Source organism: Sphaeramia orbicularis, chromosome 18 (assembly GCF_902148855.1).
Source record: "Sphaeramia orbicularis chromosome 18, fSphaOr1.1, whole genome shotgun sequence".
NCBI lineage: Eukaryota > Metazoa > Chordata > Actinopteri > Kurtiformes > Apogonidae > Sphaeramia > Sphaeramia orbicularis.
This window is the reverse complement of record NC_043974.1, coordinates 1,326,958-1,345,621: the sequence shown is the minus strand read 5'-3', so window position 1 is coordinate 1,345,621 and position 18,664 is coordinate 1,326,958. Positions and strand designations below refer to the sequence as shown.

The 18,664-nt window shown below is 35.6% G+C and overlaps 1 protein-coding gene across 4 annotated transcripts in view; it reads right to left on the bottom strand.

Annotated features, from left to right (window-relative positions):
- LOC115438120 (protein NLRC3-like) overlaps window positions 1-8,379 on the bottom strand; it is a 28,853-nt gene extending 20,474 nt beyond the window's left edge. For 3 of the 4 annotated variants that reach the window (XM_030161503.1, XM_030161506.1, XM_030161505.1), the window contains exons 1-3: window positions 8,205-8,326; window positions 4,754-4,886; window positions 2,292-2,393 (exon numbers count right to left, since the gene is read on the bottom strand). In XM_030161503.1, coding sequence (XP_030017363.1) covers window positions 2,292-2,393; window positions 4,754-4,886; window positions 8,205-8,250 — 281 coding nt within the window. In that variant the 5' untranslated portion in view covers window positions 8,251-8,326. Of the gene's footprint in view, window positions 1-2,291; window positions 2,394-4,753; window positions 4,887-8,204 lie in introns of all 4 variants that reach the window. The other variant, XM_030161504.1, reaches the window with a different exon arrangement.
- Window positions 8,380-18,664: the final 10,285 nt, after the last annotated feature.

Here is an 18,664-nt window from a genome sequence, read left to right as displayed (position 1 = left end):
ACCCCGAGACACTTAAACTCCTCCACTTGGGGCAGGGGCTCCCCACCGACCCGGAGAGGGCAGACCACCTTTTTCCGGTCCAGAACCATGGCCTCAGATTTGGAGGTGCTGATCCTCATCCCGCTCGCTTCACACTCGGCTGCAAACCACCCCAGGACACGCTGAAGGTCCAGGTTCGATGAGGCCAACAGGACAATGTCATCTGCAAAAAGCAGAGATGAAATCCTGTGGTCCCCAAACCGGACCCCCTCCGGCCCCTGGCTGCACCTAGAAATTCTGTCCATAAAAATTATGAACAGAACCGGTGACAAAGGGCAGCCCTGAAGGAGTCCAACATGCACCTGGAACAGGTCTGACTTACTGCCAGCAATGTGAACCAGGCTCCTGCTTCAGTCATAAAAGGACCGGACTGCCCTTAGCAAAGGGCCCCGGACCCCATACTCCTGAAGCACCCCCCACAGGATACCACAAGGGACACGGTCGAACGCCTTCTCCAGATCCACAAAACACACGTGGACTGGTTGGGCGAACTCCCATGAACCCTTGAGCACCCAATGGAGGGTATAGAGCTGGTCCAGCGTTCCACAACCGGGACGAAAACCACATTGTTCCTCCTGGATCCGAGGTTCGACTATCGGTCGGATCCTCCTCTCCAGTACCTGGAATAGACTTTCCCCGGGAGGCTGAGGAGTGGGATCCCCCTGTGGTTGGAGCACATCCTCCGGTCCCCCTTCTTAAAAAGGGGAACCACCACCCCGGTCTGCCAATCCAGAGGGACTGTCCCCGACCGCCACGCCATGTTACAGAGACGAGTCAACCAAGACAGTCCTGCACATCCAGACTGAAGGTACTCGAGGTGAACCCAATCCACCCCCGGTGCCCTGCCACTGAGGAGCTGTCCAACCACCTGGGTGATGGACCAGTCCACCTCTGAGACCTCAGCCTCTGCTTCCTCCATGGAAGACGTGACAGTGGGATTGAGGAGGTCCTCCAAGTATTCCTTCCACCATCAAACAACATCCCCAGCCAAGGTCAGCTCCTCCCACTTCCACTGTAAACAGCATTGGTGGTGCACTGCTTTACCTCCTGAGGTGCCGGATGGTTTGCCAGAATTTCCTCGAGGCCGACCGATAGTCCTCCTCCTGGGCCTCCCCAAACTCCACCCAGACCCGAGTTTTTGCCTCCACAACTGCTCGGGCTGCGGCACGCTTGGCCTTCTCTCTCTCTTTCTCTCTCTCTTTCTTTCTCTTTCTTCGGACAAGTGTGTGAGCGTGCAGCATGGGGAAGCCCCGCCCCTCAGTGACAGACAGCTGTCACAGTACAGGGTGGGGAAGCAAAATGTACAATATTTTGAGGCAGGGATTGAAAGACACTGTATGACCAATTAGTTTGTTGAAAGTCATGAGAATTTAAATCTTCAAATCATATTTTACTGCATTTCTAACGCTCTTGTTGTCTACCTCAAGTTCAATTGCCATTTTTCTCCTGGATTTGGTTGGATCCTTTAGGATTTTGGATTTGAGAGCTTTAATAAAAGCGTTGGTACGTTTTTTGTTGCTTCCTCCACTTCCAGACTTTCTGGTAATAGTTTTGCTCATAGTCATTCTCTTCTTTCCATTATAAACAGTCTTTATGGACACTCCAACTATTTTTGAAATCTCCTTTGGTGTGACGAGTGCATTCAGCAAATCACACACTCTTTGACGTTTGCTTTCCTGATTACTCATATGGGCAAAAGTTTGTGAAAAGGTATGGATAATAGTGTTAGGTATGATTATGACATCAGTATATGTTTGGGTTCAAAACAACTGACGTAGTGTCTGCTGAGAAAAAACAACTACATGTTCAGTGTACATTTGGCTTCCCCACCCTGTAGTGTCATCAGACTCCACACACATACAACACCATGACGCACTATTACGAGGAAATGCCGACAGTAGATAACTGTGGTGTTTTTAAACAGCTGTTTTCTATTACATTCCTATGCAGAACAGGAATTTATTTATTTTTTAAAAGTAAAAAGGGCACTTTTTCTATAAGGCAAAAAGGGCAGGAGCTCAAGCCCCCTTTGGGCCTATGTGTGCACATGCCTATTCTTTTCTTTATCCCTTCATGTATATTTGATCCATGTGACTGTTTCAAACCCTTCTGCCCGTCCTCATTTACACACAGGATGTGGAGTTGGCCTGTGTGATGATATTAAATATTTTTTAGGTTTTTCTTGTATCAACAAGAGCTTTATCAATGCAATAAAATACTTTTTTCTTAAAATGCATAAAATTAAGGATTACCTCTTTGATTTATCTTTAAAGCCAACTGGTTCGAACATGGAGGCGTCAGACTTCAAAGAGACACATTCAGGATCTGCAGATTCAGCTGAACTCATCTGAAAACTAAGAGGAGACAATCTGGAATAGAATCAACTGGGCTGTGTACAAGCAAGAATCTGGTGATACAATACAAATCACAATACTAGGATCACAATACGATATATCGCAACATATCACGATACTGGTAACAAGGTGATATTTTTTGTTTTGTGTCATTTTTTAAAAGATTATTTCCTGGAAAAACTTATAGAGCAGAATTTGGATAAACAAAGTTCTAACATGTGGCTTTACCAGTACAAAAAAAACACACAAATGAATTAATAAATAATGTTTTACAGACATTATAGTTTCAGATCCTTACAGAAGTAAATCTGTCTCATCAGATTTTGAATTATAAAAGCCACTGACTTTCTAGCATTGAATTTTTTTCACCGAAATTAAGTGTCTGAATTTTTTCGCTGTCACATGACCAACCTAACATAACTTGATTGGCTGGTTGTCAGTTCGACTTGTGATAGAATCATTGTGTATCCTTGGTGTCCCAGATGTGTGATCGGAATTTTTTGCCTCTCAATTTTTTTATTCTAAGTTTATGTAAAAAGTAAAATTCAGAGACAAAAAATTCAGATACTTAATTTCAGTGCAAAAAAAATTCAGTACTATAAATTCAATGGCTTTTATAATTCAAAATCTGATGAGACAGATTTACTTTCATAGATTCTGCTTAAATGTTCGTATTCTATTGCCAAAAGAGTCCATAGTGTTCAGTTCCTGAATCATCCAACATCAAAACATTATTTTTGTGCATTCCTAATGAAAAAAACCAAACACTTACCTCTTTCAGACAGTAAAAAGTGCTTTTAGGATGACTGAATTATCCATTATTTAACAAAACAGCGTTATCAATTAAAAAAAAAAACTACATTAATGACCTGCAGTATCACAATAGTACATTTGTAATCTAAAAACAACAAAACAAAATATCCATGAGAATATAGAAATAAAGAACTGGAAAAACAAAAAACAAAAATGAACCTCCACAATATCTGCATTTGAATAAATATCTAAAAATATCCATACGGTACTTCTGAATATTGATACAGTATTGTGAAATGAAATATCATGATATATTGTGATGCCCATATTTTCTTACAGCCCTGGTGATGAGTGTTGGTTTCCTGTTACAGTCATGGTAAACTGCTCATTCTATCAGTTTGTGTGTATTTTACAAAAGGCTGCCCATGCTTTATAGACTTCTACAGCTGATCCTGCTGACGTACGTCTCATCTTCTCCACATGTAAAAACCTCAAAATGTCTGAAATCCACTGAATAGATTTCCTTCTTAAGAACACGCAACAGTCAAACAAAACAACATGAAAAATAATAACAATACTGAAAGATCACATTAAAAACCTGTTCTGAGTATTGGATTACTTCTGGACCTGTAGTATCTGACAGGTAGAAGACTGTCACTTAAAAAAGTGTTGAAACTGTGTGTGTGTGTGTGTGTGTGTGTGTGTGGGGGGGGGGGTTGTGTAACTACCAACAAACTGTTGCACACTTCTGGTGAACTATTTACATCCTCAGTGTATTTTTAACTGAATCTATGATCTACACTGTACAAAGTCCACCTGTCACAGCCTGGTCTAAAGTACAGTTTCTTTATCAGTGCTTTCACTACAGGTCCATTTCTATGAGCTTCAGATTAGCACTAGGGCTGTGTACGGGCAAGACTCTGGGAATACAGTACAAATCCCAATACTAGGATCACTATACCATATATCATGATATATCATGATACTGTTAAAAAGGCCATTTTTTACTTGTTTCTTCTTGTTTTTTTCAAAGATTTTTTCCTGGAAGAATTGAATTACACGAGAAATATGTACAAATACTAAACACATTTTTATTTGATCACAACAAGATGTAATGTTATATCACATAATGTTTATTTTATTTATTTATTTATTTCTATTTATTTTATATATTTATTTATTTTGTATTTATTTATTATTACTTTTTTATTATTTTATTTTCTATTTTTTTATTCTTTATATATATATATATATATATATATATATATATATATATATATATATATACACATTTATTTATTTTTTATTTTATTTATTTATTTTTTTTCCCCACAAAATGTTTCTAATTCTCCTGGTTTCCAAAGGAACTCCCATCTGCCTCTCAGACAGTAAAAAGTGTTTTTAGGATGATTCAATGAACCAGTATTTAATAAAACAATGTTAAATAATAATAAATAAGATAGAAACAATAAAGAAAAACAAGTGAACTAAAACGAACCTCCACAATATCTGCATTTGAGTAAATACCTAAAAATATCCATACAGTTCTTTTTAGTATTGATACAGTATTGTGAAGTGACATATTGCATTGGAACAGCCTTCATCACCTGCTTAAGGCTTTGCTGGAGCTGGAGCTGGAGCTGGAGCTGGAGCTGGAGCTGGAGCTGGAGCTGGCTGACTGTTGGGCTGTAAAAACATCCCTCTTCCTTTTCTTCTTCCTCTCCATTTCTGCTGTTGGATCTGAACCACAAAAAAGCACACAAACCTTTACATAAGTTCACATAAAACACAGACTTATTTTCCTCTGTTTTGCTCTTAGGGTGTACTGTTACCTGCACAGACTCATTCCTCCTCATTATTCCAGGTTAGACTAGTGTATACTAATAAAGGAGACATAAACAGTTCATTCATGTGTTACATGTTTAAGGTTGAGCTCATTTCAAACTACTTTATTCTGTTGTGTGTTTTCATCTACATCAGGGGTGACCCAGGGGTTTCAATCATTTTCAGAGTAGACAGTTATTTGTTCAAGTAGGTGGTTCTTCCCAGATGGCAGGAGGGGGGGTCTAGGGCCAAAGCCCTGGTGGGGGTGTATGGGGGGCAAAGCTGAAGCCTCCCTAGACCACATTGAAGCTAAATGACTGTTTTCCTCATTTGAACTAATTTTATGACCAGTTTTAAAGCTGAACACAGCACTGTGCCTGTTTTGTAAAAGTCAAAGTGCAGAGCTCAGAACAGTACAGATAAAAAAAAGAGTGACCTGCTCCAAACTACGTCTGCTGATCTGCAGTTACATTATTCTTTGTTCATGTATTATTCTTACATATTTGTACATTTTTATTTGTTGAAGGTCACATCCCCTTTGAAATGACAGTCATCTGATAAAAGGACACATGCTCCTGGATGTGGTCTAAATCTGATGGTCTCATTCATTCAGACTGCAGATGTGATCACCACATGGGCCCTGGACGAGTGGACAGAAGTCTGCTGAACTGAAAATGGACAAATGTGCAGAGAACTGCTACTGCACACCTACAGGTTTAATAAGGGATACGAGCTGGGTTTGGGTTTGTGCCAGTCCATGTAAACATTTGCACTGAAGTTTCCTGAAGCTGCTTTGTTCTGTTTAAATGTGAATATTTCACATTCTGTTTCCAACCACCGTCATTCATTATGGATTTTGGGAAATTTGTTTACATAGAAACTATTAGTTTCCATCTGACAAAGACCTGTTATAATTTATAAAATCCATATTTTGCTTTTTGGCATTTGAAGCTGCAGACGTACATGAAACACATGGAAGGTGTGAAAACCCAGCCCAGCTGAGCTGTGTGTGGACAGGTCAGTGTGGTGGATGACTGTGGGAATGTGACCCCATATATGAGCTCCCAGCCCTGCACTCACACCAGCAGACCAGGAGAGTTCACTGAAATGAATTCATTTAGGCTTTAAGCCCAGGAATTCACTTTTCAGAGAAATGCAGATTAAAGTATTGGCTTTCATAGGTTGGACAGAAAACAGACTTCAGCTGAGGCTCCTGGTGCCTGAACACTAAACAGGACATTCAGGTCCACAGGTCAACCTGCACATTATTACCTGTCCTTCAAAACTCACACTGGTGGAGGTCTGAAACGCCAAACTTCAAATATTGGCCTCATGACTCTCAGGACGACAGAACTTTATGTTAATCAGCCGAATAACCTTTAAACTGCTTCTATCATACAACAGAATAAACACTGTTTAAGCAGCGACAGAACCTGTGGTCTGACAGCAGCTCCAGCTCCAAACCTGAACAGACAGTCCAAACAGGTACAGTTCACTCCAACACTGTTGTCATTCATATCACAACGTCCACAGAGCTGGAAAAGTCTGCCACAGAAGTCAGTCAGTCTCATCACACATGATATCTCAGTCAGACGACAGTATCTGAAATGACCATCAGAGTTACACTGATACATCCGACAGGGCTCACCAGTAATAGTAATCTAGTCATACAAGTGAAGTCCCACAGTCCATACGTACACACATTTATTATTTTTCACGATCGGTCGGGAGGTTTCTAATCTTGTGCCGGGCAGCAGAAAAGACCTGACCTGGACTCTGGAGCGGAAAGGAGCCGGCAACACATATTAAAATAGCCGTCAGCTGGTGTTATTGAAAGGCCTGTGTTAAACTCCTGTTCTGTCAGGTTCACATTCAGTCTGATCTGATCTGCAGGGGACCCAACCAGGAAAAGAAGAACAGAAGAACCCACAAACAATGACAACTGACAGTGTTTCATATGCAAAAATAACATTAAGTTATGAAAGCATTTACATTTTACACACTAACCAAACACAAAGATGTGAAGAACCTGAATAACTCTGATGGGTTTACTGCAAAGAACATTCAGTTCTGATCTCCTTTAATAATCAAACGTCAATAAACCTGAACAAATATGAACAACCTGGAATGTCTACAGAAAAATCAGTGTACCGTTAGCACTATTCTGTCTGTTTAGTGTCCTGGTAGATCCGATCTGTAATGCACATGGATTAACCTGAAGCTGAGGCAGAATGTTGATCAGATTTTTCTTCTTATTTTTTTTCAGAAATTTCAGTTTTTTTCAGGTTATTCACATGTGTTTTGTCTGGATAGTTTGTAAAATGTAAATGTTTCCATATTTTAACCCTTTCATGCACAGTGGTCACTACAGTGGTCCCTACAGTGGTCAGCTGTTCTTCTGTTTACTCCAGGGCTGTTAAACTGTGGTCCTCGTGGGGCGGTATCCTGCAGGTTTTAGATGTTTCCCTCTTCCATCTCACCTGGAAGCCATTCCATCATTATCCAGCTTGTGCAGAGCATGATCAGCTGATCATTAGTTGAACCAGGTGTGCTGGAAGAGGGAAGGATGTCAGAGCTGCAGGATACTGTGGTTCTGCAGCAGCACCACTTCACAGAGGGTCCCACCTGTCTGTGTGGAGAATGTCATGTATCCCTCCGCTGAATAAACACTGTTTTGAAGAGCAGCTGAAAATGCGTGTTATCGCGATAACTCTGTTCATATATTTACACATGATTCCCGTTGATTAGGGAGAAGTGTGTGTTTAAGAACAGGTTAGACTGTAGGAGGAGGACTGACAGGTACTGGGTTGAGTTTAGGTCAGTTTGAGTCCGATAAAAGCACCTGGGGAGTAATGACGCACTTTTCAGCAGCAGAACAAGTGCGGAAAAAAAAACGGAAAAAAAAAAAAAACGAAAAAAAAAAAACAGCACAAGTGCAGAAAAAAAACAACAAACAGCAGAAGTGCGTAAAAAGCCCAAACAGCAGAAGTGCGTCATCACCAAACCCCAGCAGCAGTTTGCGCACAGACATGATCCAGCTGTGCCCCTGAACAGACCCACAGAGCAGTTCCACTGGACAACAGACACATTCAAGGACACAAACCCTTAAACTGTTCATTATTCCAGTACAGGTGTAACCCACACAGGACTGTGGGTTGTTTTGTTCTAAGTGCGCACACAGGATTTAAACCGCACTAGTTTATCTGCGTCAGAACACACTCACTCTGAGCTCACCTTCTACTTCTGCTTTTTTTAACTTCACTTCATTCTCTTCCATCATGCCCCAGTGTTCAGTCCATATGTAGTGTCATTAAATGCACATTACCTGTCTGCTGTTCCTCCTGCCTCCACTGAAGCCTGACGGAAAGTCCCCTGACTTTGTTTACTTCCGGTTTCTATCGAGGCGGACTGATATCCTTCTAACATCTAATATCCTTCCGCCGAACTAGTTCCCTTCTCCCCTTCTACTTCAGCTCAGACACAGACTGACCCACACACTTTGGCATGTTCTGGATACACACACACACACACACACACACACACACACACACACACACACACACACACACACACACACACAGTGGTGTGCAAAAACATTAGAACACTTCTAAAATCTTCATAAACTGGTGTTTTATTTTTTCCCAGAGCCTGAATTTCACTTTTTTTTCTATTGCAAAAGGTAAAGACAAAGGTACTGAGAATATTTCACCTCCACATTTATCAGTCCAGTCCTTTTTTTTTAGATTTGACTGTAATATTTTTTGTGTGCCCCCCCCCCCCACACACACACACATTTATCAGTCCAGTCCTTTTTTTTTAGATTTGACTGTAATATTTTTTGTGTTACTTACATGTGTTTGTTTTTACACTTTTTCTCTTCTTCCTCTGTCTTTAACAGTTACTTACATGTGTTTGTTTTTACACTTTTTCTCTTCTTCCTCTGTCTTTAACAGTTACTTACATGTGTTTGTTTTTACACTTTTTCTCTTCTTCCTCTGTCTTTAACAGTTACTTACATGTGTTTGTTTTTACACTTTTTCTTTTCTTCCTCTGTCTTTAACAGTTACTTACATGTGTTTGTTTTTACACTTTTTCTCTTCTTCCTCTGTCTTTAACAGTTACTTACATGTGTTTGTTTTTATACTTTTTCTCTTCTTCCTCTGTCTTTAACAGTTACTTACATGTGTTTGTTTTTATACTTTTTCTCTTCTTCCTCTGTCTTTAACAGTTACTTACATGTGTTTGTTTTTACACTTTTTCTTTTCTTCCTCTGTCTTTAACAGTTACTTACATGTGTTTGTTTTTACACTTTTTCTCTTCTTCCTCTGTCTTTAACAGTTACTTACATGTGTTTGTTTTTACACTTTTTCTCTTCTTCCTCTGTCTTTAACAGTTACTTACATGTGTTTGTTTTTACACTTTTTCTCTTCTTCCTCTGTCTTTAACAGTTACTTACATGTGTTTGTTTTTACACTTTTTCTCTTCTTCCTCTGTCTTTAACAGTTACTTACATGTGTTTGTTTTTACACTTTTTCTTTTCTTCCTCTGTCTTTAACAGTTACTTACATGTGTTTGTTTTTACACTTTTTCTCTTCTTCCTCTGTCTTTAACAGTTACTTACATGTGTTTGTTTTTACACTTTTTCTCTTCTTCCTCTGTCTTTAACAGTTACTTACATGTGTTTGTTTTTACACTTTTTCTCTTCTTCCTCTGTCTTTAACAGTTACTTACATGTGTTTGTTTTTATACTTTTTCTTTCTTCCTCTGTCTTTAACAGTTACTTACATGTGTTTGTTTTTACACTTTTTCTCTTCTTCCTCTGTCTTTAACAGTTACTTACATGTGTTTGTTTTTACACTTTTTCTCTTCTTCCTCTGTCTTTAACAGTTACTTACATGTGTTTGTTTTTACACTTTTTCTCTTCTTCCTCTGTCTTTAACAGTTACTTACATGTGTTTGTTTTTACACTTTTTCTCTTCTTCCTCTGTCTTTAACAGTTACTTACATGTGTTTGTTTTTACACTTTTTCTCTTCTTCCTCTGTCTTTAACAGTTACTTACATGTGTTTGTTTTTACACTTTTTCTCTTCTTCCTCTGTCTTTAACAGTTACTTACATGTGTTTGTTTTTACACTTTTTCTCTTCTTCCTCTGTCTTTAACAGTTACTTACATGTGTTTGTTTTTACACTTTTTCTCTTCTTCCTCTGTCTTTAACAGTTACTTACATGTGTTTGTTTTTACACTTTTTCTCTTCTTCCTCTGTCTTTAACAGTTACTTACATGTGTTTGTTTTTACACTTTTTCTCTTCTTCCTCTGTCTTTAACAGTTACTTACATGTGTTTGTTTTTACACTTTTTCTCTTCTTCCTCTGTCTTTAACAGTTACTTACATGTGTTTGTTTTTACACTTTTTCTCTTCTTCCTCTGTCTTTAACAGTTACTTACATGTGTTTGTTTTTACACTTTTTCTCTTTCTTCCTCTGTCTTTAACAGTTACTTACATGTGTTTGTTTTACACTTTTTCTCTTCTTCCTCTGTCTTTAACAGTTACTTACATGTGTTTGTTTTTACACTTTTTCTCTTCTTCCTCTGTCTTTAACAGTTACTTACATGTGTTTGTTTTACACTTTTTCTTTCTTCCTCTGTCTTTAACAGTTACTTACATGTGTTTGTTTTTACACTTTTTCTCTTCTTCCTCTGTCTTTAACAGTTACTTACATGTGTTTGTTTTTACACTTTTTCTCTTCTTCCTCTGTCTTTAACAGTTACTTACATGTGTTTGTTTTTACACTTTTTCTTTCTTCCTCTGTCTTTAACAGTTACTTACATGTGTTTGTTTTTACACTTTTTCTCTTCTTCCTCTGTCTTTAACAGTTACTTACATGTGTTTGTTTTTACACTTTTTCTCTTCTTCCTCTGTCTTTAACAGTTACTTACATGTGTTTGTTTTTACACTTTTTCTCTTCTTCCTCTGTCTTTAACAGTTACTTACATGTGTTTGTTTTTACACTTTTTCTCTTCTTCCTCTGTCTTAACAGTTACTTACATGTGTTTGTTTTTACACTTTTTCTCTTCTTCCTCTGTCTTTAACAGTTACTTACATGTGTTTGTTTTACACTTTTTCTCTTCTTCCTCTGTCTTTAACAGTTACTTACATGTGTTTGTTTTTACACTTTTTCTCTTCTTCCTCTGTCTTTAACAGTTACTTACATGTGTTTGTTTTTACACTTTTTCTCTTCTTCCTCTGTCTTTAACAGTTACTTACATGTGTTTGTTTTTACACTTTTTCTCTTCTTCCTCTGTCTTTAACAGTTACTTACATGTGTTTGTTTTTACACTTTTTCTCTTCTTCCTCTGTCTTTAACAGTTACTTACATGTGTTTGTTTTTACACTTTTTCTCTTCTTCCTCTGTCTTTAACAGTTACTTACATGTGTTTGTTTTTACACTTTTTCTCTTCTTCCTCTGTCTTTAACAGTTACTTACATGTGTTTGTTTTTACACTTTTTCTCTTCTTCCTCTGTCTTTAACAGTTACTTACATGTGTTTGTTTTTACACTTTTTCTCTTCTTCCTCTGTCTTTAACAGTTACTTACATGTGTTTGTTTTTACACTTTTTCTCTTCTTCCTCTGTCTTTAACAGTTACTTACATGTGTTTGTTTTTACACTTTTTCTCTTCTTCCTCTGTCTTTAACAGTTACTTACATGTGTTTGTTTTTACACTTTTTCTCTTCTTCCTCTGTCTTTAACAGTTACTTACATGTGTTTGTTTTTACACTTTTTCTCTTCTTCCTCTGTCTTTAACAGTTACTTACATGTGTTTGTTTTTACACTTTTTCTCTTCTTCCTCTGTCTTTAACAGTTACTTACATGTGTTTGTTTTTACACTTTTTCTCTTCTTCCTCTGTCTTTAACAGTTACTTACATGTGTTTGTTTTTACACTTTTTCTCTTCTTCCTCTGTCTTTAACAGTTACTTACATGTGTTTGTTTTTACACTTTTTCTCTTCTTCCTCTGTCTTTAACAGTTACTTACATGTGTTTGTTTTTACACTTTTTCTTTTCTTCCTCTGTCTTTAACAGTTACTTACATGTGTTTGTTTTTACACTTTTTCTTTCTTCCTCTGTCTTTAACAGTTACTTACATGTGTTTGTTTTTACACTTTTTCTCTTCTTCCTCTGTCTTTAACAGTTACTTACATGTGTTTGTTTTTACACTTTTTCTCTTCTTCCTCTGTCTTTAACAGTTACTTACATGTGTTTGTTTTTACACTTTTTCTCTTCTTCCTCTGTCTTTAACAGTTACTTACATGTGTTTGTTTTTACACTTTTTCTCTTCTTCCTCTGTCTTTAACAGTTACTTACATGTGTTTGTTTTTACACTTTTTCTCTTCTTCCTCTGTCTTTAACAGTTACTTACATGTGTTTGTTTTTACACTTTTTCTCTTCTTCCTCTGTCTTTAACAGTTACTTACATGTGTTTGTTTTTACACTTTTTCTCTTCTTCCTCTGTCTTTAACAGTTACTTACATGTGTTTGTTTTTACACTTTTTCTCTTCTTCCTCTGTCTTTAACAGTTACTTACATGTGTTTGTTTTTACACTTTTTCTCTTCTTCCTCTGTCTTTAACAGTTACTTACATGTGTTTGTTTTTACACTTTTTCTCTTCTTCCTCTGTCTTTAACAGTTACTTACATGTGTTTGTTTTTACACTTTTTCTCTTCTTCCTCTGTCTTTAACAGTTACTTACATGTGTTTGTTTTTACACTTTTTCTCTTCTTCCTCTGTCTTTAACAGTTACTTACATGTGTTTGTTTTTACACTTTTTCTCTTCTTCCTCTGTCTTAACAGTTACTTACATGTGTTTGTTTTTACACTTTTTCTCTTCTTCCTCTGTCTTTAACAGTTACTTACATGTGTTTGTTTTTACACTTTTTCTCTTCTTCCTCTGTCTTTAACAGTTACTTACATGTGTTTGTTTTTACACTTTTTCTCTTCTTCCTCTGTCTTTAACAGTTACTTACATGTGTTTGTTTTTACACTTTTTCTCTTCTTCCTCTGTCTTTAACAGTTACTTACATGTGTTTGTTTTTACACTTTTTCTCTTCTTCCTCTGTCTTTAACAGTTACTTACATGTGTTTGTTTTTACACTTTTTCTCTTCTTCCTCTGTCTTTAACAGTTACTTACATGTGTTTGTTTTTACACTTTTTCTCTTCTTCCTCTGTCTTTAACAGTTACTTACATGTGTTTGTTTTTACACTTTTTCTCTTCTTCCTCTGTCTTTAACAGTTACTTACATGTGTTTGTTTTACACTTTTTCTCTTCTTCCTCTGTCTTTAACAGTTACTTACATGTGTTTGTTTTTACACTTTTTCTCTTCTTCCTCTGTCTTTAACAGTTACTTACATGTGTTGTTTTTACACTTTTTCTCTTCTTCCTCTGTCTTTAACAGTTACTTACATGTGTTTGTTTTTACACTTTTTCTCTTCTTCCTCTGTCTTTAACAGTTACTTACATGTGTTTGTTTTTATACTTTTTCTCTTCTTCCTCTGTCTTTAACAGTTACTTACATGTGTTTGTTTTTACACTTTTTCTCTTCTTCCTCTGTCTTTAACAGTTACTTACATGTGTTTGTTTTTACACTTTTTCTCTTCTTCCTCTGTCTTTAACAGTTACTTACATGTGTTTGTTTTTACACTTTTTCTCTTCTTCCTCTGTCTTTAACAGTTACTTACATGTGTTTGTTTTTACACTTTTTCTCTTCTTCCTCTGTCTTTAACAGTTACTTACATGTGTTTGTTTTTACACTTTTTCTCTTCTTCCTCTGTCTTTAACAGTTACTTACATGTGTTTGTTTTTACACTTTTTCTCTTCTTCCTCTGTCTTTAACAGTTACTTACATGTGTTTGTTTTTACACTTTTTCTCTTCTTCCTCTGTCTTTAACAGTTACTTACATGTGTTTGTTTTTACACTTTTTCTCTTCTTCCTCTGTCTTTAACAGTTACTTACATGTGTTTGTTTTTACACTTTTTCTCTTCTTCCTCTGTCTTTAACAGTTACTTACATGTGTTTGTTTTTACACTTTTTCTCTTCTTCCTCTGTCTTTAACAGTTACTTACATGTGTTTGTTTTACACTTTTTCTCTTCTTCCTCTGTCTTTAACAGTTACTTACATGTGTTTGTTTTTACACTTTTTCTCTTCTTCCTCTGTCTTTAACAGTTACTTACATGTGTTTGTTTTTACACTTTTTCTCTTCTTCCTCTGTCTTTAACAGTTACTTACATGTGTTTGTTTTTACACTTTTTCTCTTCTTCCTCTGTCTTTAACAGTTACTTACATGTGTTTGTTTTTACACTTTTTTTTTTTCTTCCTCTGTCTTTAACAGTTACTTACATGTGTTTGTTTTTACACTTTTTCTCTTCTTCCTCTGTCTTTAACAGTTACTTACATGTGTTTGTTTTTATACTTTTTCTCTTCTTCCTCTGTCTTTAACAGTTACTTACATGTGTTTGTTTTTACACTTTTTCTCTTCTTCCTCTGTCTTTAACAGTTACTTACATGTGTTTGTTTTTACACTTTTTCTTTCTTCCTCTGTCTTTAACAGTTACTTACATGTGTTTGTTTTTACACTTTTTCTCTTCTTCCTCTGTCTTTAACAGTTACTTACATGTGTTTGTTTTTACACTTTTTCTCTTCTTCCTCTGTCTTTAACAGTTACTTACATGTGTTTGTTTTTACACTTTTTCTTTTCTTCCTCTGTCTTTAACAGTTACTTACATGTGTTTGTTTTTACACTTTTTCTCTTCTTCCTCTGTCTTTAACAGTTACTTACATGTGTTTGTTTTTACACTTTTTCTCTTCTTCCTCTGTCTTTAACAGTTACTTACATGTGTTTGTTTTTACACTTTTTCTTTCTTCCTCTGTCTTTAACAGTTACTTACATGTGTTTGTTTTTACACTTTTTCTCTTCTTCCTCTGTCTTTAACAGTTACTTACATGTGTTTGTTTTTACACTTTTTCTCTTCTTCCTCTGTCTTTAACAGTTACTTACATGTGTTTGTTTTTACACTTTTTCTCTTCTTCCTCTGTCTTTAACAGTTACTTACATGTGTTTGTTTTTATACTTTTTCTCTTCTTCCTCTGTCTTTAACAGTTACTTACATGTGTTTGTTTTTACACTTTTTCTCTTCTTCCTCTGTCTTTAACAGTTACTTACATGTGTTTGTTTTTACACTTTTTCTTTTCTTCCTCTGTCTTTAACAGTTACTTACATGTGTTTGTTTTTATACTTTTTCTCTTCTTCCTCTGTCTTTAACAGTTACTTACATGTGTTTGTTTTTACACTTTTTCTCTTCTTCCTCTGTCTTTAACAGTTACTTACATGTGTTTGTTTTTACACTTTTTCTCTTCTTCCTCTGTCTTTAACAGTTACTTACATGTGTTTGTTTTTATACTTTTTCTTTTCTTCCTCTGTCTTTAACAGTTACTTACATGTGTTTGTTTTTACACTTTTTCTCTTCTTCCTCTGTCTTTAACAGTTACTTACATGTGTTTGTTTTTACACTTTTTTCTTTCTTCCTCTGTCTTTAACAGTTACTTACATGTGTTTGTTTTTACACTTTTTCTTTCTTCCTCTGTCTTTAACAGTTACTTACATGTGTTTGTTTTTACACTTTTTCTCTTCTTCCTCTGTCTTTAACAGTTACTTACATGTGTTTGTTTTTACACTTTTTCTCTTCTTCCTCTGTCTTTAACAGTTACTTACATGTGTTTGTTTTTACACTTTTTCTCTTCTTCCTCTGTCTTTAACAGTTACTTACATGTGTTTGTTTTTACACTTTTTCTCTTCTTCCTCTGTCTTTAACAGTTACTTACATGTGTTTGTTTTTACACTTTTTCTCTTCTTCCTCTGTCTTTAACAGTTACTTACATGTGTTTGTTTTTACACTTTTTCTCTTCTTCCTCTGTCTTTAACAGTTACTTACATGTGTTTGTTTTTACACTTTTTCTCTTCTTCCTCTGTCTTTAACAGTTACTTACATGTGTTTGTTTTTACACTTTTCTCTTCTTCCTCTGTCTTTAACAGTTACTTACATGTGTTTGTTTTTACACTTTTTCTCTTCTTCCTCTGTCTTTAACAGTTACTTACATGTGTTTGTTTTTACACTTTTTCTCTTCTTCCTCTGTCTTTAACAGTTACTTACATGTGTTTGTTTTTACACTTTTTCTCTTCTTCCTCTGTCTTTAACAGTTACTTACATGTGTTTGTTTTTACACTTTTTCTCTTCTTCCTCTGTCTTTAACAGTTACTTACATGTGTTTGTTTTTACACTTTTTCTCTTCTTCCTCTGTCTTTAACAGTTACTTACATGTGTTTGTTTTTATACTTTTTCTCTTCTTCCTCTGTCTTTAACAGTTACTTACATGTGTTTGTTTTTACACTTTTCTTTCTTCCTCTGTCTTTAACAGTTACTTACATGTGTTTGTTTTTACACTTTTTCTCTTCTTCCTCTGTCTTTAACAGTTACTTACATGTGTTTGTTTTACACTTTTTCTCTTCTTCCTCTGTCTTTAACAGTTACTTACATGTGTTTGTTTCTACACTTTTTCTTTTCTTCCTCTGTCTTTAACAGTTACTTACATGTGTTTGTTTTTACACTTTTTCTCTTCTTCCTCTGTCTTTAACAGTTACTTACATGTGTTTGTTTTTACACTTTTTCTCTTCTTCCTCTGTCTTTAACAGTTACTTACATGTGTTTGTTTTATACTTTTTCTCTTCTTCCTCTGTCTTTAACAGTTACTTACATGTGTTTGTTTTTACACTTTTTCTCTTCTTCCTCTGTCTTTAACAGTTACTTACATGTGTTTGTTTTTACACTTTTTCTCTTCTTCCTCTGTCTTTAACAGTTACTTACATGTGTTGTTTTTACACTTTTTCTTTCTTCCTCTGTCTTTAACAGCTTACTTACATGTGTTTGTTTCTACACTTTTTCTCTTCTTCCTCTGTCTTTAACAGTTACTTACATGTGTTTGTTTTTACACTTTTTCTTTTCTTCCTCTGTCTTTAACAGTTACTTACATGTGTTTGTTTTTACACTTTTTCTTTTCTTCCTCTGTCTTTAACAGTTACTTACATGTGTTTGTTTTTATACTTTTTCTCTTCTTCCTCTGTCTTTAACAGCTACTTACATGTGTTTGTTTTTACACTTTTTCTCTTCTTCCTCTGTCTTAACAGTTACTTACATGTGTTTGTTTTTACACTTTTTCTCTTCTTCCTCTGTCTTTAACAGTTACTTACCTGTGTTTGTTTTACACTTTTTCTCTTCTTCTCTGTCTTTAACAGTTACTTACATGTGTTTGTTTTTACACTTTTTTTTCTTCTTCCTCTGTCTTTAACAGTTACTTACATGTGTTTGTTTTTACACTTTTTCTCTTCTTCCTCTGTCTTTAACAGTTACTTACATGTGTTTGTTTTTACACTTTTTCTCTTCTTCCTCTGTCTTTAAACAGTTACTTACATGTGTTTGTTTTTACACTTTTTCTCTTCTTCCTCTGTCTTTAACATTACTTACATGTGTTTGTTTTTACACTTTTCTCTTTCTTCCTCTGTCTTTAACAGTACTTACATGTGTTTGTTTTTACACTTTTTTCTCTTCTTCCTCTGTCTTTAACAGTTACTTACATGTGTTTGTTTTTATACTTTTTCTCTTCTTCCTCTGTCTTTAACAGTTACTTACATGTGTTTGTTTTTACACTTTTTCTCTTCTTCCTCTGTCTTTAACAGTTACTTACATGTGTTTGTTTTTACACTTTTTCTTTTCTTCCTCTGTCTTTAACAGCTACTTACATGTGTTTGTTTTTACACTTTTTCTTTTCTTCCTCTGTCTTTAACAGTTACTTACATGTGTTTGTTTTTACACTTTTTCTCTTCTTCCTCTGTCTTTAACAGTTACTTACATGTGTTTGTTTTTACACTTTTTCTTTCTTCCTCTGTCTTTAACAGTTACTTACATGTGTTTGTTTCTACACTTTTTCTCTTCTTCCTCTGTCTTTAACAGCTACTTACATGTGTTTCTTTGTGCAGTTTTTCCTCTTCTTCCTTCCTCTTCAGTCAGACCGTTTGAGTTTCTCCTCACCTGCTTAAAGTCGGAGTTAAACGGTTTAACTGAACACCCACAGAAGTTTCCAGTGTAAATATGATCCAGGCAGCAGATGGAGATGCTGTCAGTTTACCGCCTCAGCAGGTTTCCTGTCCTCTGGACTGTATTTAATTATTTATTCATTTATACAACAAACATGAATTTAACCCACAGCTTAAACCAAAAATGATGTGGAATGATGCAGTAAGAACCCTATAAGGGATGAAAAAGTTCATCCACAAATGGAAAGAGTTGAACTTATAACTATTACTTTGTAAAAGTTCGTATGCAGAAATTCTATATTAAATATGAAAGTAACCTGTTTAAATACAGAAATATTTGCCAAATGTGTGACATGCACACCTGTTACTGAGAAAGATCCAATTCACATGTTTTAAGCTTTTCTGAGTCCCACTAAAATATGGGTTTCATACAAAGAAACAAGTGCATATTTGAAAGAAACCTGAGTGTGAAATGCCTCATTAGAATAAAGCACATGTCAGGACATGAAGTTCAAACTGTGAGAGGACTGAACAGTCCAACTGTGAACAG